The sequence below is a fragment of the Bactrocera oleae genome, chromosome 4 (assembly GCF_042242935.1).
Source record: "Bactrocera oleae isolate idBacOlea1 chromosome 4, idBacOlea1, whole genome shotgun sequence".
NCBI lineage: Eukaryota > Metazoa > Arthropoda > Insecta > Diptera > Tephritidae > Bactrocera > Bactrocera oleae.
In genome coordinates, this window is record NC_091538.1 from 8,410,894 (window position 1) to 8,432,454 (window position 21,561).

At 32.6% G+C, this 21,561-nt stretch overlaps 1 protein-coding gene across 15 annotated transcripts in view; it reads right to left on the reverse strand.

Moving 5' to 3' along the window:
* sm (heterogeneous nuclear ribonucleoprotein L) overlaps positions 1-21,561 on the reverse strand; it is a 237,508-nt gene that overhangs the window by 77,142 nt on the left and 138,805 nt on the right. For 10 of the 15 annotated variants that reach the window (XM_014229753.3, XM_036374932.2, XM_036374927.2 and 7 more), the window contains one exon: positions 3,314-3,385. The exons of the other annotated variants lie outside the window; for them this stretch is intronic. In XM_014229753.3, coding sequence (XP_014085228.1) covers positions 3,314-3,385 — 72 coding nt within the window. The remainder of the gene's footprint in view (positions 1-3,313; positions 3,386-21,561) is intronic. 15 annotated transcript variants of the gene reach the window in all.

Consider the following 21,561-nt stretch of genomic DNA (forward strand, 5'->3'; position numbering starts at 1 on the left):
AATTATACATTTATTTAAAGCTAACCTAAGTCTTCTTTGAAAAAAAAATTATCAAGCAATGATTCTACTTCTTAAATCGAAATCTTATGTTCTGCAACTAAAACTAGTTACTCATTCCGAATGTTGTGCACACTTTAAACATTTTTTGCCATTCTCGATATAAAAACTATAACATTTTCAATTTTCTAATAATTCAGCATTTGCAAAGGTAATAATTATTGAAATTAATAAAACTTTAACATAATCAAATTTAAAAACTTTTTTAAACATTTTTTTTTTTTTTGTAAAAATATGATATGTTTTTAAAATAAAATTTTTAAGCCAATTTAAAATTTTCTTGAAAAAACAATAATATATTAAAAACCATAAAAATCTTTAAATACTAATACACTGCAACGTTTTACTATGGCTACTGCACTAAAGTAACTCATACGCAGTGGATGTGTTACGAATGCGACCATTTAAAGGTGAAATTTTTGATTAACACAACAAATAGCGTTTTTATGCACAAAATTTATTCATGTACCATTTTCAACAAAAAAAAAAAAAATCTAACAAAAGCAAATATTTTTTTCTGAATAAAAAACTGAAATTTACCACACAAATCTAATTTGCCTACAGACCATTTTTGGCATAACTGATTTGATTTAATTAGCATTTTTACTGTATTTGTTTAGTTAAATTAGCTGAGTTTTATAATTAGTTTTGCGGTTTGTGAACAACTGCCAAAGTATTGTAAGAAAAACAACAACAAATAAATAAATTCAACAAAATTGCCTAAGAGCTGTCAGACAAGCGCAGCTTTAGAGTCTCTTTTGTGGCTTTTGTGGTGCTTTTGTAATTTTGTTAGAAAAAAAAAGCACAAAGAATTAATGAGCACATACATTGTGGTCAATTATGTGGCTATGGAAGAAGGTAGAAAGAGAGAAGTGGAGAAATTCAAGCAACGAATTGGAAGACACAATAAAAGAGTGGTGAAAGAAATAAAGAAATATATTGTAGCAAATAATAATTTTGTATATGCATGTATGAGATTAAAAAGTATGGTAGGGTTGATTAACATATAGACAAGCTATAGAAAACAATATAAAAAATATATTATTAAAAATAAAAAAAAATTAAAACGAATTTCAAAAAGAGATAAAAAAAAAAGTATTTTAAAAAAATATTATTTTAAAACATTAAAAAAATTATTATTTTAAAACATTAAAAAAATTATTTAAAAAAACTTTAAATAATATATGTATATGAAAAATATTTAAAAAAAATTATTTGAAAAAAAGTGTATAAAAAAATATTTAAATAAAAATATAATATATAAATAAAAAAAATTTATTGAAATCTAAAATCTTTCAACGCACGAACAAATATTTCTAACTACTTCATAAGTCCGTCAGAAAATAACAGAAATGCAAGAAAAACTATCTCTTGCCTAAAATTAAGCTGAGTTTAATTGTCTACTCTTTGCAAAATAGGGTGTTTCAGATATTTAGTTAATTTTTTTTTTGCGCAGCAAAGTTTAACTCTTAAAAAAATTTTATGAATTTTTTTTGTTTTTTGCTGTAAACAAGTTCTAATTAAAAATGCAACTCAAAGTATGCCAACAATATAAATTGCGACCACAAAGCGCGCTTCAAAGTTGCAAATAATATTGAGGCGCATAAAAATTTGCTGAAAATATATATAAAAAAAAAACACATATACACATACATACGCACATGAGAAGAAGATCAGCAATTTCGCTGCTGCCATATTAACTTTTGCGCCCGCAGCCGCTGGGGAGTGAGTTGAAATGTATTGCAAAATAAATAAGTGCTTTCATTTGAAATTAGCACAAAAGGCATCAAACTGCCTGGGAAATATTGAAAGGCGGGTCACAAGGGAAGTGGGGGGCGAAAACAAGTATATTTATATTCATTTGAGTGAGCAACAAGACGAAAAGCTGGCAACATGCGAAATATATTATAAAAATATTTATGTGTGTGTGTGTGTGAATAAAGGGAGAAACAATAAATAACAAATAAAAAAGTAAATATATAAAAATATAAAAAAAAATTTATGAACTGCCATATTAATATGCATGTACGAGTATGTGTGTGTGCGCTTGTAGCACACTAACTAATTTCCCCAGAGAGTCATATTAAGTGAGCAAAAAAAGGAAGAAAAAATTATTGTAGCAGCCTTTTCGGCGTACGCTGATGCGCCAAGGAGTGAGTACTATTGAATATATACATATTATATATATGTTTGTGTGTGTACTTGCAGCGCATGAAAACTCTGCAAATGGAATGTTTGAATGCAACGCGAAAGCGTAATAAATATAAATGAGTAGAGCTATAAAAGATTGTTTGGAGCGAAGAAAAGAGAGAGGAGGAGAAGTAGAGTAGCAGTAGCAAGAATTCACTTCGATAGCTGGAAGCTCAATGGGTCTAAGGATTGATGGATTAGTAGAGAATCAGACATATCTCAGGCTTCGTTTTTTGTTCAAGAAAGTGGCAACGGCCAGATGCACAACTATCATTCATTTCACAATTGAAAAAAATATTGGAATTGAAATAAACATTATTTATGGTATAAAAACGAAAATAATATTTTTGAAATGACAAAAAAAAAAAATTATTATGAAACTAAAAAAAATTATGATGAAAGGGAAAAAATTTTTATGAAATGAAAAATTTTGTAATTGCTAAAAAAAAATTATTTCTGATATGAAAACAAAAAAAATATTTATAAATGAAAACAAAAGTATTTCTAATATTAAAGACGTAAAAAAATAATTAAAATATTTATGCAATGAAAAAATTACTAAATAAAAATAATATTCATGATATAAAATCCAAAAAATTAAATGAACAAAAAAAAACAAATTATGAAATTATATTTATATTTTAAAAAAATTACAAATATTTAAAAAATGATAAAAAAAAATATTTTATTTAAATTTTCGTCCAACTCAATAAACAATTCACAAAAACTCCAACAACCAAAAATACTCTCAAGTTCCCGAAACCAATGCTCCCGCATTCACCTACCAACTCCTGCCCTAATAAAATAATTAAATAAAAAATAAATTAAAAAAAAAAAATTAATTAAAAATTTAAACTTCCTTAATTATCACTCAAGCTCAGCTAATTAATTTCATTACCAACACTAACACAGATAAATTTTTCGATATTTCTTTCACTTTGTGTGTGTGTGTGTGCGTGCGTGTGTGTGTGTCGCAAGACGTGTGCATGTTTTAAAAAGGAGGAACACTAAATTTTGTTTTTGTTTTTTTTTTGTGGTTTGCAACTAATTCGAAACTACTACTCACTGTAGGGTTGTGGGCGTGTTCCATAGAGCGGCTCTTGTAGCAGCGGTGATCGACCATTTCCAATCTCCTTAACTGCAATTAAAGAGAGAAGACAGTAGAGTAGAGTAGAGTAGTTGTGGTTGGCATTTACTTGTGGTTGTGGTAGTAGTTTTAGTTGTTGTTGTTGTTGTTGTGCTAGTGGCAGTGACAGTGATTGCAAATCACTAGTTGTTTATTAATTGTTTTTTAGTTTTTGTTGTTGTTTTAGTTGTAATTTTGAAAATTGTTCGAAATTAAGCGGTTGAATGCACAGGAAAATTAAAAAAATAAACGATTTCGCTTTAAAAATTCTTCTGTTTCCATAATTAACTATGAGTATTAGATTAACTAGTTTTCTTTGAGTTGGTGATCGTTTTGCTTGGCAACCCCGTACACACACACATACACGCAGCATTGTGTAGAGATAAGACTTCTCCGCTCATTTCAATATTTTATAGTGAAAAATAGATGGCGGTTTCTTTGAGTGTAATGAAATCAGCTCCACCATACATGATAGTTGAAAAAAATTCATATTTCAAATAAAAATAAAATCATATAATAAAAAAATTAGCAAAGTTTAAATAGTTTAAAATGTATTAAACTTAAACAAAACGAACTAAACACATTCATTTGCTCTCTCAAACAATTCAGAAACACAACTAATCTTATTTAATTTATATTGAAAGCTTCGAATTTGTATACAAAAGCAATCAAATGGCAAGCAATTTCATCACAGGCATTCACCCTAAATGTATGCTTCAAAAAGTATTTAGGACAATTGTTTTATGTTATCGCAAGGAGACTGCATATAATAATTATAGTTAAACAAACTTCTGCAAAGTTTATTTAAAGTGATAGCTCAAAAAAATTACATGAAGGTTTGCAAAGCAGTAATAATAATATCTAGGTGCTAACGGTATATATTTGCTGCCTAAAATGAAAACTTTATTGCTTCTATTCGCTGTTGCTTAAATCACAGACTAGGCTTTTGAAGTATCTAATGACAACATACACAAAGAAAACAATGCTCTAGATCACACATGAATCAACTTGTTTGGACGAAGATAGTATGTAATTACGACCGTAATAAAATATCGAAATCAAAAAATTTCTTGCTTCACTAAAAGTTAAAGCCGCTTTTCGATTTTATTAAATAATTTTATCAATTTCTTGAATATACCATATATGAATCGATACATTTTTGATATATACCGATTTATTTATCGATATAATTTAATCGAAAATTAATTTTTGGCGTAGCATCTTACGATTTCATAAATTTATTAAATTTTGTTGGTGTTTTGGATATAATATCTATTGCTCGATAACATTTCGATATATACCGATAAGGGAATCGACATAACTTAAACGAAATTAAATTTTTTGTGTAGTATGTTACGATATCTTACGATTTCATAAACTTTGTTGCATCGATTTCTGGCATATAGCATGTATTAATCGATAAGATTTTGATATATACCGATATATTTAAAACCAAAACTAATTTTTTTGTGTGTATAATGTTACGACATCGTACGATTTTATAAAACCAAGAAATATTTTTATCGATTGCTTGCTTATAGCATGTATCAGTCGATAATATTTCAATATATACCGATTTCTATCGATATATGTATATCGATTTCTTTATCGATATAGTTAATTCAAAAATTAAGTTCTTTGTGTAGTATGTTACGATATCTTACGTTTGAATAAAATACTCACACCAATGGAACAATTTTTGTGTCCCTTTTATAATTTTATTTTCTACATACGTACATACATACATTTTTAGATATGTATAAGTATACTTTGAATTCTATCAAGAACATGTACAGAAGCACCTCTTCCTCGATAATTCTTAGAACAGTTTAATATTCTTATCATAACCGATAATTTTAAAGAGTTCCGATAAAATGTAGTAGCTACCACAAATATTCGATATATTTTAGTGATAATATCTACGCAAAATCTTTAATATTTTAGTGTTAACGCCAAATTTTCTAAATACTTTTATTAGGTGCTTTGAATAATTCAAACTTTTAGAGAATTTAACAAATACCAATCAGTTTTTGCAAATTATAAACTATCGATAGTTGAATTTTACGGTCATTATATGAGGAATCTATTTTTTTTTTATTTGGAAACCTTTTTTATTAGGGAAAGTACACATACATTTATATTTCTCTTAAATAATGATCAGCTTTCTTTTGCTAAATTTCGATAATTATTATCGATATGTTTATAACAAAGATCGATAAAAAATAAATTTCAAATATTTTCGCTGTTGCTCTTTCACTAATTAACTAACTAACTAAATTTACCATTTACAAACAGCGCTTAGTTGAACTTTTGAAATATTTATTAAAGATTTGTCATAAAAATTATTTATGACTTCTCATAAACGAAACTCAAAAGCTCATGTGAAAAAACGAGTGCTCTTTTGAGCATAAATTACGGCAAATTCAGGTCAACTGCATAGCCTATGCATTCTAGAGTGCGCAAAAAGGTGAATTAATTAGAATTTATTTGTCGGCGGCAACGCCATTTAAATGCGCGCAAGCGTGTGGCAATGAAGTGGCTTGTCAGCGGTCGCCAAATGTAAACTAACAAAGTGTGCGCATATGTGCATTGAAATAAACTAACTTGGCGACAACAAGTGATCGACAAGGCAGGTGAACTGACTGAGTAACATTCGCGCGGTCACTTGGTTGACCAGTTGGGCAGGTACAACGCTCAGCTACCCGTTCAAGTCCATTTCAGCGTGTTGCAGCTGCAGCACAAAACCGATTCAAATGCGCATTATTTGAGTCAAGGTTGTCTCAAAAAACAACAACTACCATATATAAGGTGATACTGAAATGTTAAAAAACAAAATTAAATACTAATCCACACTTGACTCCGCTTGCACCGAAGCTGTAATACGCTTCACAAATAAAAACGTTTATCATACAAGAACTTGCTTTTGATCGGCCAGTTTGTATGGCAGCTATATGCTATAGTGGTCCGATATCGGCGTTTCTACAAATGAGCAGCTTCTTGAGGAGAAAAGGACGTGTGTTAAATTTCAGATCGATAACTCGAAAACTTTTTGTTTCTTGGTGCTACAAACATTGTGGAAACCGAATCAGGGTATAAAAAATAAATTTAAAAAAATTAAAAAAAAAATTTATTAATAAATTAAACATGTATAGAAATAAAAATGTGAAAAAATGTTTAATTCACACAAATGTCTAATTGCAATACAACAACAACCGCAAACACACATACGTCGCATTTGCAATCCAAGCATGTACCTGAAAAGCCTACCTGAAAATGCCCATTCAACATAATTAACTTGAAAATTCTGCCATTTCGGTTTTACAAATTTATTTTCATTTGTTTTTAATTTCTCAATTTTTTCCAGCTGTTTAACCGGTTGGGGGACCTTGCCAAACGCCTGAGAACATAAAGAATTGTATAGTGTGTGAAAAAACTGCTGCGCACGCTTGGCTTTTGACAGCGTTTTCACAAAAACCGCACACTCAATAACCATAATGCATTTCGTAGCAGCTCTGGCAACAACACAAACAACAGCAATTAAGCGTGTATTGCCATTTTTGTATGCACAATTCGCTCGACCGCTTTAGAATGTTGTCAATTGCACATTTATTTAGAAAAAAAGAAACCCTAATCTGTCTATGTGCTCGAGCTTTGGTGCAGCACTTGAAATGTTCGCTTCATAAATATTTATTGCCATTTTTATAGTTTTCAATTCCAAATATAGCACGAAAGTGCTGTTTATGGCTCGCAATCGAGATTCGGAGTAGAAAATGTTTGTGATAATTTTGTTGTACGGCACTAGTTACTTTTAATGAGATACTTTAAGATGATTACGAAAATGGTAGTTACACAAATAATCGAAAAAATCGTAAAAAAAAAAAGAAAAAAATCGATGACCTTCCGATTCTTAGATTTCATAATAATTTCTCGAAAAACTACATTAAACATTTTTTTGGTCTCTAAACGCCCAGCTTTTCGCAATAATGAAAAAAAATCGATAAATTCAAAAATTCTTAGATTAATTTTTTATTGCTTGTTTTTCCACGCCCAGCTTTCGGCGATATTGTGCATTTTTGTATTTAAAAAAAATCGGAATTAGTTAAAAGAAAAAAAAAACGATAAACTGAAAACAATCGATACATTTAAAAAATGTCTTAACTTTTCCCGTTAATTTTTCGTGTTTGTGACTCGACTGAGGCAAATTGATAAATTTGCTATTCAAAACTTACTCGATAGCTATATTTTTGATATATCACGATGGGAATCCTAAAGGCCTAGCTGTGTCGAAAGACAGTCACTCCACCTATATTTTCGATAAGTAGGGTTTAAATATTTTATTTTCGCATGAAGCGCATAGATATCATACCTAGATCTTTCTCATTTCATATACAGCTGTGATTTAACGCTAACTATTTATCGATATATTATTTTTATCTTGTTTGTTATTTATACATTTGGTGAACATATTAAATTGACTAATTAAATGTTTTTCGTTATCGATAACAATTTTTATTTAGCAATTTGTAACGATATTTAATATATCGACATATGATAAAAATCAATGATTTTAATTGAAAGTCGATAATTTTTCACCGAAAATCGTTTAAGTGTAATTTAGTAATAAAATTAATTGCTTTATTACCGTCATCATAGTTTTAATCGATAATTTTTACATAATCGATATATTAAAATGTCGATATTTATTTTTTCTGCAACACTTCAAAATTGATGTTTACAAAATAGTCGATATACCACGAAAATCGATACATTTTTTTTTGTTTTTCTTTTCTGTAATTTAAAGCATGTGATATTTATGAATAACTACATTTAACAAATAATCAATATATTTATCACATTTTCTATTTTTGTTTGTGAAATTCAAGGCAGGAATTTTTTTAGCAAAAATTTTTCTTAAGTTGGACCCCAAAGGCATTCAGATGGATTACTAAGCCTATTGACTATATAAGAGAAGAGACCGCCCCATCGATATTGTGGAATTTTTTTCGACAACTAAAAACAATAGTGATAAGGATGTATTCTGGAAGCAAAACAGAGTGCTCGCGGTGTTTCCTTTTGCAGAGCAAGCTCCACTCATTACGCTTTAGGACTAACAACTGATTTTTCGCTTGCATATACTTAGGCGCACTACCTTTATCTAAACCTGAAAACCAATTTTCTTACTTAAAAAGTATAATAAATAATAAATATATGTATGATAGTATAACACATAAACATAAAAAATGGATTATTTAAACTCTTCAGCACCAAACATATATCAGCAGTGAGGCTACGGCACTTTAGTTTTAAGTTACTCACACACACACACATACACACACACTTAAATAAAATATACAAAAATGTACATATATACGAAAAATAATACCTGCAACAATTGCACAAGACGGACGATCCATGCCGCAGTACCGCACACAATCCTCGAAATAGTTGGCAAAGCCGTCGGCTGCTACTGGCCACACACATACACACCACCGCGCACTTGCCGCTTGTGCCACCACTACTCGCTCGCTCGCCACACGCGCTCTACTACTACTCATACATATACTACTACTACTACTGCCACTACTACTAAACAATCGCCAGTGTTGCTGTTAACGCTTTTATATTATACGCAATTCCTAGCAGCTACAACAACAAAAAAGTAGTAAAATTAAACAATTTTGCTTCGGTATGCAAGTTTTTGCAACATTTTGATTTTTGGAAATTTGCAAAAAATTCAAAAAACATTTCAAGTACTTTCAAGCACACGTTTTTGTTTACTGAGAAAACGTTGATTTGTTGTTGTATTCTTCATGCCATGATTGCCATATAATTGCAGTGCATTGTTATTTGTTGTTACTATGGCATATTTTGGATCTGATGCGCATAGCGTTCTTGCTCGGCCAACAGTTGTTTGGAATAAACCGCTTGTTTTTGGTGCTCGGTTCGAATTTGCGCCACTTTTAGGGGTTTCATGCCTATTTGGCAGTGAACTTTTTGCTCCATTTTTGCAACACGCTTCTAGCAATTCTTTCAGCACGCTTTCACTACCTCTACTCATGGCAATAAAAATGGCAAGCTAGCACAAGTTATAATTTTCAAAATAGTAGTAAATATAGTAGTAGTAGTAGTAGTAATGGTAGTAGAATTAGTAGTAGCTTGAGAGTTGTCTGTGGCTGGCAGTTGCTGCTCTTGTGGGAGTCGTTCACTGCTGTTATTGCCGGCTGTGCTCTTTGTTGTTGTCATCGTCAACGCCGCCGTCACCGTCGCTAACCCTGCACACAGACAAACAATCGAGAATTTGCATTTTTGAGTTTGAAAGTTTTTTTTGCAATTTTATTTTTTGTTATATTGTTTTTGTTTCTATTTTTTGCTTTACTTTGTTTCTGAGCGAGATTTTGTTTGAAATTTTGAGTTTCGAAAATATTTTTCTTTTTTTTTTTTTTTTGAAAAAAGTTTTCTTGTTTTCTGTGCAAAATTTATTAGTTTTCTTTGAAATTTCGTTTTGGCTTTGCAAAATTTTTGTTTGCTGTTTGTTTTTGCTTGGTTTTAGTTTTGTTATTGGTTTTTGTTTGCGAAAGATAGAGAGAATTTTTTAGAATACATAATTTTTTAATTTACTTTGAATGCTGCATGTTAAGAATTTTGTGGTGAAAGGCACTTGAGAGAGAGTTGACTTTTGGCTTGTCTGCTTGTTTGGTAGGTTGGTTGGTTGTTGGTTGGTGGGGGTGCTGATACTGGCTTTTGCTTATTTTTTTTTTTTTTTGACAAATTTTCAATAAAATTTTTTTGGGGTTATTATTTTTTTCTGGTAACCTTAGCAAAATTAAAAATTCGTTGTACTTGTTGTTGCTGTGCTTTTTTGTTGTTTTGAAATTGAATGTTTTTGAATTTTTTGAAATTTTTTTTTTGTTTTGCTTGCAAAAAGTAACAAATCTAAATACACTATTTTGTTAATTTTTCATCAAAACAATTTCTCGAAAAAAGTTATGCTGTGCATATATAGAGGCTTAAAATATTTGTTGTTGTAGCTAAAACTGTTATTTTGATAATATATGTTTTTGTCAATTATTATTTTCTGTATGTATGTTGCGAAAAGCGCCAAGGTTGACAAGTGTATGTCTAAGTTGTGCTGTGTATTTTAGAGTAGATTTTATTATTTCAAAATAACGGTGCTGAGCACATGTTGGCATAAAGTTAAACTTCAATATTTCTAGCAAAAATGTACATTTGTTTCAATTTCCGGCGTGTGTTTGCGCTGCAGATCACTTTTTAACGTGATTTTAGTTTTTATTTTTGTTGTTGTTGTAAATCTTTGACTTGTGCATATGTTTGTGTTGTTGTTGCTTGTGGTTTTGATGTACAAATTTCATATGTTGCTATTGTTTTTGCTGTCGATAAGCGCAAAAAGCTATGAAAGCATGTCTAGAAATGCCACTTTCGCACTTTTCAAAACCTTTTTTCGTCTTTTTCTTTATGTTGTTCTCAATAAGTGCTATTGTGTTATTGCAGCTTCATGTCTTCGCTTTCGTTTGTGTTTATTAAAAATTTACAAATCATATTATATCTTATGTTAGCAACCTTGTTTACTTAGTTACTCCTGTTGTGTGCTGGCGTTGTTTCATTGTTTAGTGTTCAATTCTCATGTGTGCTTTTAGTGCCAAAGCTCCAAGAAAGCATTGTGCTTTAAGCGTTGGCTTCATAGTTTTTAGTACTAATTTTATGTTGTTATTTATTGTAATTTTCCGCGTGCTACGTGTTATTGTTGTAATGGTGCTAATGAAAATTTGCGACTTTTTCGGAGAGCTCTGCATGTTAATTGTTGTTTTTGTTACGATTTCATGTGTTTTCGTGTGTGTGTGTGTGCTTTGTCAAAAAAGACTTTGATTTGGCTAACTCCAGTTAATTTTCCTGCCCCTCTCGACCTATCCTCGGAACATTTGTATATGCAATGGTATGTGTGTGAAAAATTATGCCAAATTTCAACAAAAAGTTTACGTTTGTGAGCTTTGCTTGCAGACTGCACAATTCACAATTCAGTAACGGTACTCTACCACCTGCTCAGCCCCCACACAACGTCCTCTACAAGCCTATGTAATTTATTAGAGTTTGCCAAATTTTGTTTGTCCGCAATATTTAGTGGTTTTTGGTATTTATTTTTGAGTAGCTTGTTTGTTGTTGCTATAGTTTGTTTGTTGTTGCTGCAGTTTGATTGTTATTTGATTGTAGTTGGGGCTTGATAGTTAATGTTTGTTTGCTTGTTTGTTTGATTGTTATTGGTTTCGGTAAGTGCTTTATATGTGACCTCGCTCGCTCTCCTTCGCTCTCGCTTTGTTTCTCTCTATGAAATTTCAATTGTGTTTTGGCATCCTTTATGGAATCTGTCCCAACTTCTTAGTTCTGTGCTTGTTTTTGTTGTTATTTGCTATGGATTACGAGTTGTTGTTGTTTGTTTTTGCTATACATTTATTTGATTGTTGTTAAAAATATTGTTTGCTGTTTTTGTTATTGTTACAGCTGCTTGCTTTGTTTGGTTCTAATTTGCTTTCTGCTTTTGTGGTAAAAATTTTCTGTTTTTTTTTGTTTTTTGTTTTTGTTTGGTTGTTAGCATGAACTTGAAAGTTTTACAGTTAACTTTATGAGTGCTCGAGAGTTTGGTGGCACATCGGCAAGCTGGTGGCGCTGTGGGTGTTTTTGGTGTTAGCATGGTTTGTATAATTTATGTACCTACCTGTAATTTGGCCTGAGTCCACGTTGTTGTTGTTCTTGTTGTTGTGCTTGTTGTATTTTTGTTAATCATATATTTTGTAGAACTCTTTTGTGTTACAATACAATATATACATATACAAATCAAAGAAATAAGCTTGGTAAGTGTTGTGTTATCTAAAAGGTACGTTAAACATTTAAATCGAGTTTGTGTAGCAAGAAAGCGTTAACTGTAATAATGCCTGGTTTACACTATGTCAGTTTTATGCATAATCCCAGCTTACACTTTGACAATTTAATGAAAAATCAGTATAAATAATGGGTGTTTTAGCTTATATAATACAAATTGTGTTTAACGATAAACTGAAAGTTTTGTAATGTGTAGCTTAAAGTAAAAAAAAATCAATGTTCTGGAAGGGATAAAAAAAAAATTTATATGAAAAATAATTTGCGTAAACCCTCCACTATCTCCATACTTTTCGTACTTGTGATCTGCTTAAATTATTTCATGCAAATGGGCGTGAGTTACTCAAGAAACAAGAGCAACCTATTCAAACTTGTTATGGCACGTTCCCAAGAAACATTAAGAACCAAAAACTGGTAAGAGTTCTAAAAATAATAGAGTGAAATTCCAAGTAAACAAAAAGCAAGTAAAGCGAGTATGTAAAACGTTCTGAGGAATCTCATATAATCAACCAGAATCTTAAGAACTCTTAAAAACTCAAAAAACACTCCAACAAAGTTGCTAGAAACAGCGATTTGGTGTAGGGATTAAGTCATCAAAATTAAAATGTGAGAAATTTTAAAGCAGAAAAATTAACTACTGATATAATATAAAAGGATGACTTCAACAAGAGATTAATTATCCGTCTAGAATGCTGACACTTTGTACATCACTCAGCGAAGAAACCACGCTTGCGGAATTGTTAAAAATGTTGCAAAAGTGTTTCGGGGAGTCTACACACACACACAAGTGCTTGAGGAGCACAAAGCATTCATTGAAGATGGATAAGCCATTGAAACATTGCCGCATGCGTGTCGACCATCAATGGATCGACTCAACACATTTTGGTTATTGTTTTGGGTATGTCAATGCCAGTATCGTACCAAAAGAACTGATTATATATACTTAAGTGACAATGGTGTTTGTGACCTAAGTATAGTCACACCTTCAACTTCATGCTTTAAGCTCAGGAAAGTATAAATAGCTCGGGACTTGTTTAGAAACTTTTATAAAGCATAGAAAAACTAACTGAACTTGGTCATTTTAAGTATAAAATACATTTTAAGAATATCAAAAATATATCCTTCTGGACTTACAAGCCATTATTGTGTCGTCTATACACGAATACATAGTCTATATATGCAAGTGGTGCGATTAGGCGTATTATTCTGCTGTGTACTACTTTTGAGAGCATTCGTTTTAGACACAAAGCCAACGTTAGGGTGTTTAAAATGCTCAAAGCTGATGATTTTGTAGATCTACATGGACTCAATAGCCGTTTAAATGCGTTCTAATACCGAATACCAAATATTTTAAACAGCGCTAGTGTTAGTGATAATGGTGTTGGGAAAAAAACGCTTGAGAGTAAATATCATAATGATTTCTGTAGTAATTATGTGCAAAGTGAAGGATGAAGAGAAATTTAAACGTTTTCTAGGAAAGTTTAGTAGGGTATAGAGGGTAAAGAGATATCCTTTTAGAATGAGAAAGCCTTACAATTATTTATATAGGTGGGGTAAATACCATAGTGTTTAAAGAAACAATAACTTTCTTATCTCCCATCACGTTACCTGGTATTTTTCCATAACCACAAATGTGTGAAAGCTTGTCGCGCTGATGGAATCCTGTCAGAAATGTAATAAATGAAGCATAACCACAGCACGAGCAACTTGAAAATACCTATCACTAACCAAACAACAACAAAGTTAGTGGCATTACATGAGCTTTACACCTATTCAAGGCGACGAGTCACACACACACACACACATACACGCAGGTGTATTTATTCGGTGCCATAGTCACCATTATTGTGGGCACTTTTGATAATGCAACAAACGAAAATATTTATTTATTTATACATTCTAACGCTGGTCAACATTAGTGGCAATAAAATTTCCGCAAATAAAAGCGACTATCAACGAAATGAAATCGGAAGGGCCATAACAAGAAGAAGAACAAGAAGAAATAAACGGAAATGACAGGAGAAAAAAAAGAGAGAGAGGGGTGCTAAGGAGCTACAAAGTGGGTGCCTTTAGGTTTATAACTTCAAGTGAGTGTTTGTATGTGTTCAAGCGTGTGTGTGTGCATGTGACTAAGCACTTGTGGTTGTGGTAAGGTGTGAGAAAAGCGGTTGAGCTAAATATTTGTGCTAGTCGAAACTGTAAGCTCGAATTAATGGAAAAAGGAAATACGTTCATATACTCGTATATGTATGTATTATATATATGTGTGTGCATGTACTCGTAAGTGATATAGCAATAGTTAACAGCTGCAGCGTCGAGGGAGTTGAAGTGTCCACTAAAGCTTAAGTTAGCATGTAGCAAGAGTGGATGACAAAAATAAATGTTGATTTTGCCACAACCAAGCGCACAGACACACACAACTACATAGAGAAATAAAAAAAATTGAAAACAAAAAAAAACGTTAACTACACTCAAGCTATAATACCCTTCACAGCTGCATTTCTTATCGCATAGAAGTGTATAAAAATATATTTAGGTTGATTTTGATCGGTTAGTTTGTATGACAGCGATATGCTATAGTGGTTCGATCTGAACAATATTTTTGCAGATTGCAGCGATACTCAAAATTATATTCTATGTCACATTTCGTGACGATATCTTGTCAAATAAAAAAGTTTTCCATACCACAACTTAATTTTGATCGATCAGTTTGGATGGCAGCTATATGCTTTAATGGTCCGATAACGGCGATTCCGACATATGAGCAGCTGCTTGGGGAGTAATGGACGCTTGCAGAATTTCAGAGCGATATCTCGAGAACTGAGGAACTAGTTCGCCTATATGCAGCCGGAGAGGACAAGGCAAAATCGAACCACCTCGTCACGTTGATAATTTATATATATATAATATATAAATTTTATAGGGTCAACGTTTTCTTCTGTGTGTTACAAACTTTGTGCGAAACTTAATATACGATGTTCAAGGTATCAAAATCGACAATAAAAAGCTGGAGGAAAAGTACAAGCAATTTAACCAAAATCGGATAAATTGTAATGGGAAAAAGGAAATGCAATGAAGAAGAGCGAAGATAGTGCCAAGTATAAATTTATATAAATACACACACACATATATGTACATACATATATATTCATTTAAAGCTCAAGAAACTCATGCACAAAGCGCTTTGAGCGCACAAAAGCGATTTAGAAAATTTTGGACGCTCGGTCAGAAGGGTCAAACGGCCATACATACATATGTACACACACGCACAGAGTGTAGGTTGAATGAAAATTGCAAAACGTTTACCGTTTCTAGATGGGAATGGCAGGAAATGACAATACACACGCAAAATGTTAAGCGCATAAGCGCATATGAGCTATGACAGTGCTTGGAGAGGTCAGGTCAGAGATAAAGCATAAAAGCAATAACGAGCGATTGCACACATATCTATGTATGTATGTGTACGTACATAGTTAAGCTAAAATGCTTCTAAGCAAATTGAAGTGACAAAATATACGCAGCATGCGTAAAAAGTAAATTTGGGAACGCTAGTAGCAAACCACATTTGAACTAGTACGCTACTGGGACATAATGGACCAGTATATTACAACCAGTGATTATTATAACTTTCAAGTAGTTTGAATTAATTAATTACGGGTTTTCTTTAGAATTTAATATAATGCCTAACTAGTCCAATAGTAACTAGTACTAGCCGAACAATATTGGCCCAGTTGCGAAATATATACATAGGTATTATTCAAGTAGATGGAGTTAAGTATTAAGGGTTTTTCTTTAAAATTTAATATAATGCTTAACTAGTCCAATAGTAACTAGTACGATGCCGTTCAATACCGGACTAGTTTCAAAATAGTTTTTAATATAAATCTAAAGTCTGTTGAGCTAATTATTAAAGTTGTTTCTTTATAATTTAATAAGCTGCGGAACTGGTTAAAATGTAACTAGTGCTGTACTAGTTACAAAACTCGATATGAAATATCGTTGAATCTTTTATTTGAAAAAATAATTAATTTAAAAATAATAATACAAAAAATATAGAGAGAGTAAATCCATTTGATAATTATTCTTTGTAAAATCTGCTATAACTAACGGGTTTCCACGGAAATAATTGAATTTGCCAAGCAATGAGTTTAAAATGATTTGAATTGTTGTACATTTTTGTAAATTTTATTTTGTTCTTGGGTAACTAGTTTATAATTTTTAGTATGCAGTTTTTAAATAAAAAAAATTTTACAAATTGGTGCTAAAGATACTAGTTTACTACTAGACAGTAATGAGTCACTCTGGATCTATATCTTTTCGCTTGTTTATTTAATGAATATAACTGCGAGGTATTCAAATGACTCTATATACATACATATATATGTATATCTAGGAGAGGCATAATGTATATTGACATACATATATATCTATACACATCTATATAGTAGATAGAGCTTAAGCACACAATCATTTCTATAATTCAATTTCGCTCTTGCTTATGAAATTGTCCCCAGAGTAAGTTCTCAACAAAGACTGTCCAGTGCGTATTGCGTTGCCAACGTCAAGGAATTCTGATGTGCTCTGGGAAAAGCAGCTCCTTATGCGTCGGTACATACTATATATACGATATGTGAGCATGTGTGCTCGAGTAATTGCGTATGAGGCTTAAATTCTGCACTACAATTACAGTTGAGAGCTGGAAGCAATTGCATTTTATTTATGCGCCAACGCATGAAGATTCAGAGCAGAAGACGCACTCACTCCGCACACAACAAATTGTTAAATTATGCATGTTAAATTTATTGAAATCGAATAAGAGTTGGGTCAAGTGTATAAAATGTTTTCACATAATTTTTAGTTTTGGCTTGGAACTGCTGTTATGTTGAACTGGACTCTGTGCATCAAATAGTCCTCAAATTGCCAAGCCAAGTTCATAGAGGTAAGTATGGAGAGCGGACCAGAACCAAGTTACGAACTTTCCCCCTGACATTTCATAAGCTGAGATAAGTTGGGAACCTTACGAAGTTTACAATTATCCAGTTTTAATAACTCAGTAGAGGTAAACCCCTAGAAACCTTTCGAAATCCGACACTGAATCGATGTGAGGTTTGGTAAAACTAAATATTTCGGTCCAGTATCTCCTATCCCCTAGATATTTTATAAGATTTGGAACCATACGAAATTTACTGTTAACCAGAGAACAGCTACGTCAAGGTTTTGAGGTCACTTTTAATATCCCAGCGGAAATAAAACACCGCAGAGGCTTGGTAAAGCTAAAGATTTCAGTCATGTACTTTTTGTCATTCATAATAGCTCCGAAAAACTAAACCGATTTTGAGAGAGTCTGACACTCGCCGAGCTAAAACGGAATCAAACCAATTTTGTTTGGATATTCTGAGTTTAGGTGGTCTAAAGAATACATTGCTACTAGCGTTGAAGTTTTGGTAGATATTGGACCGATATAACGCAAACACCGAGATCTCTTTACGTCTTAAATATGAGACACCTCTAGATCTTCATCTGATATAATGGTTGGTTGAGAGTTATATGCTGTGAGGTTAAGATACAAATAAGGGTTGTGATAATATTGTACGAGCTCTAAGGCCGATTCCTCCATACAAATTAGTTTTGAACACTGGAAATTTCAATTTATGATCTCTTGGTTTTTGAAACCGACGGCTAAAGTGTTCTAGAACAATTTTCGAGCCCAATTTTTGCGATGCGGTAAATTTTTTCTCAAGGCTTTCAATTCACGATTCATACATTCAAACACACTTACTCAACACACCAAGCCACTTAAAGATTAGAGATATTTCGGTGTATTTGCAACCTCGAAAGTTGTAATCCAACAACACTACCGCCACAAATGTCACTATTCAGCTATGAAAATCCTTCTATTCATTTCACCCGCGTCCTTTCGCGTCTAGTCAATTACGAGTGTGCAAATTAAACCGTTAGTAGCTAATAAAAACAAGATTTGCTTTCGTTTCCCCCGACAACAACCACAGCGCACTCATTTCTATTCAAAAGATTTGAATGCGAGAATGTCACAAACACTCTGATAAGAGAAGAGCGTCGCTGGAAATTTTCGCGAATTAGTCAACAAAAGCTACAAGGACATTCATACGCCGTCCAATCGCTGTAGCGCGTCTAATTCGCTTAATACGCTTTATTCATTAGAATAGCGGAATTTTTAATTTACCAAAGCAATAGCCGAACTCTACAGTGCGACACATCTGGCAACGCTCTCAGGCATATGCAACGTCATTTCATTCCAATTCATTTCGTTTTAACTGACAGTAACGGCTTGAAAGGCCTGCCGCAGGGACGTTTGGGAGGAGCAGTGAGATGGATGGCGAATGAATTGAATTTGTGCGCTGTTGTCTCTCGTATACCATAGGAATGTGTACCTACAACAATAATAAAAACAATGTAAGCAAAGCAACGAAGCAATAAAGCGAATCAACGAATGCGAAGTGACTCGAAAAAAGCTGTGTGTGATCGATTGAAAACCGTTATTGGAGTGGGAGTAAATGGGCAAAAGCGAGTGTTTGTGTGTGCATGTGTAAGAACGTGTATGCGCCTGTTGTATGCTCGTGCCGTGTGCCATGTCGTTTAAGGTAAATAATGACGAAGACTGGCACAGCTAAGTGACAGCAACGAAAATCGTATGTCCTTGAGTTGAAAATAGTAAGGAAAGCACACACAATGTATGGAAATGTTTGAATGAACGCTGTACAAAAATAGAAAAGTGAGTTCAAGAAGACTACAACAACAACGGACACAATAATAGTAACGGCAGGAAATCGCGTGACAAGCCGAAATTAAAACGCTGATGGCGCACCGCAACCGCCGGCTGGGTAGGCTGGCTGCCGTGCTGACGAGCTTAATGTGGATTGATTGGATTGTAGGTAAGTATGTATGCATCCAAGCGTGTGTGTGTGTTTATATTTCTCTGTACAAAGTATGCTATATTAAGTTTGCAACGCCGTTTGTAATACCCTTAGTCGGAGATCTATATGTCTATGTATCTAAATGATCAAGCGTGTCGAGCTTAACCTGTCCGTCTTATAACCAAATTAATCCGTAGTTTTCGAGTTATCGATCTGTAATTTTGCACACGTCCGTTTCTCCCCAAAAAACTAATAATTTCTCGAAACCGTCGATATCGCATCACTTAAGGCTATAGCTGTCATACAAACTGAACCATCAAACTCAAGTTCTTGTATGGAAAACTTTTTTATTTGACAGGATATCATTATTGTATTTAACATGTATTATTATCTGAGACAATTTTACAATCTACGAATGAGTTGTTCAGATCGGATCACTAAAACACATAGCTGACATACAAACTAACCGATTTTATACCCTTTTATATTATAAGCAATGCACCTGTAAAGGGTATTATAGCTGCTTTGCAGTCGAATAATTTTTTTCACGTTTTTCAATAGGCATATATCTATGTGTATATATGTGTGCTACAGCGGGTTAATGTCAACAATGAAAAATTGGAAGGCATTAAGCAGATAAACAAAGTGCTCTTGCGTGGCCATTGCAGTCTTGTTATGTATGTAGTGTAGTGCAATGGGTGGGTGGTGGCCTTAAACTACAAGCATATTGGAAATACAAGAAACGTGTACTAAATAAATACGAAGAAGAGTGCAGGTAGTAAGTAAGCAGACGCGCATAAATAGAGGCGGGGTAATGAAGTGGAATGCCTTAACTGCGACTATACGAATATACATATACTGTAGATAAAATAAATATGTAAAATTTTCTTTCCTTATTGAGCAAACTCATCACAATATTTGTCTTTTCCCTTTGTTTTTGTAGATGCCCTAGGCGCTGGTGGAAAATTACTTTTACATCAAAATAAAAGCTTTTGAATTTTAAAAATCCTATTAGCATTTAATTAAGCACGCTTATATATAAAATTTGTTTAATGTTAATCCAAAAAAATGTATTCAAATAAAAAAGTTTTTCATACGAGAATATAATTTTCAACTGTCGGTTTGTATGACAGCTATACGGTATGGTTGTCCGATCTAAACAAATTGTTCGAAAATTGTGACGCTGTACTGGAAACTATACCATACAAAATTTCGGGAAGATATCTCGTCAAATAAAAAAGTTTTCCATACAAGAACTGGATTCCGATCAATCAGTTTGTATGACAGCTATATGCTATGATGATCCGATCTGAGTAATATATTTGTATATTATAGCATTCTGTTTGACCATACTTCGTGCCAAATTTCGTAACGATATCTCGTCAAATAAAAAAGTTTTCCATACAAGAACTGGATTTCGTTCAATCAGTTTGTATGACAGCTCTATGCTATAGTGGTCCGATCCGGACAATATGTTAGAAGGTGGCAGTACTGCCTTGGAAAATAATACATACCAAATTTCGTGATGATATCTCGTCAAATAAAAAAGTTTTGCATACAAAAATTTACTTTTGATCGATCAGTTTGTATAGCAGCTATATGCTATAGTGGTTCGATATCGACAGTTCCGACAATGGAGCAACTCCTTAAGGAGAAAAGTACGTGTGCGAAATTTCAGATATATATCTCAAAAACTGAGGAACTTGTTCGCGTATATACAAACAGAGGGGCAGACGGCGATGGGTTATCACGCTAATTATATATATATGGAAGGTAGGGGCCGATAAAACACAGGTTTGGTATGTGTCATATATCGCTAGATGCTTACTTAATTTTATATTCGATATTAAGTGAACTAGAAAGAAGGCGTGGCCGTGCTTCGATTTCGATTTGTTTTTTCTATTCACGCTTCCATTTTCCACCTACATTTTTTGTATATTTTTTAACCCACCCGTTCCATGGTGAGAAATTCTGCTACATGAAATTTAAGGTTGACTTATTCATTGTGAAGTCAAAATATGCAGATGACATTTGAAATGGTTACCTGGCTTCTCGGAGTTGGTGAACCCTGAACTACCAGTTAGGCGAGATCTCAAGGCGCTTTTATTACATGATTATTTTCATAATTATATTGTTAACCGGATTTGTTATGGTACCTGATCTTCACAAGACCTTCATGATCATACAATTTTGAGTACGGGCATCCAGGACATAGCAGTGTTTTCAGAACGTGTAAACAAGGAAGCAGTGTAATAAATATTTTTTAATTAGAAAAGTGTCGGAAATTTTGTAGACATATGAAAGATATAGTTTAAATATTTGTTTAGACATCTTTTAAATTTGAAAAAACATTTTCTACGTAGTTCCAAAATATCCAAATATTGTATTGTTGTTGTAATTGCATTC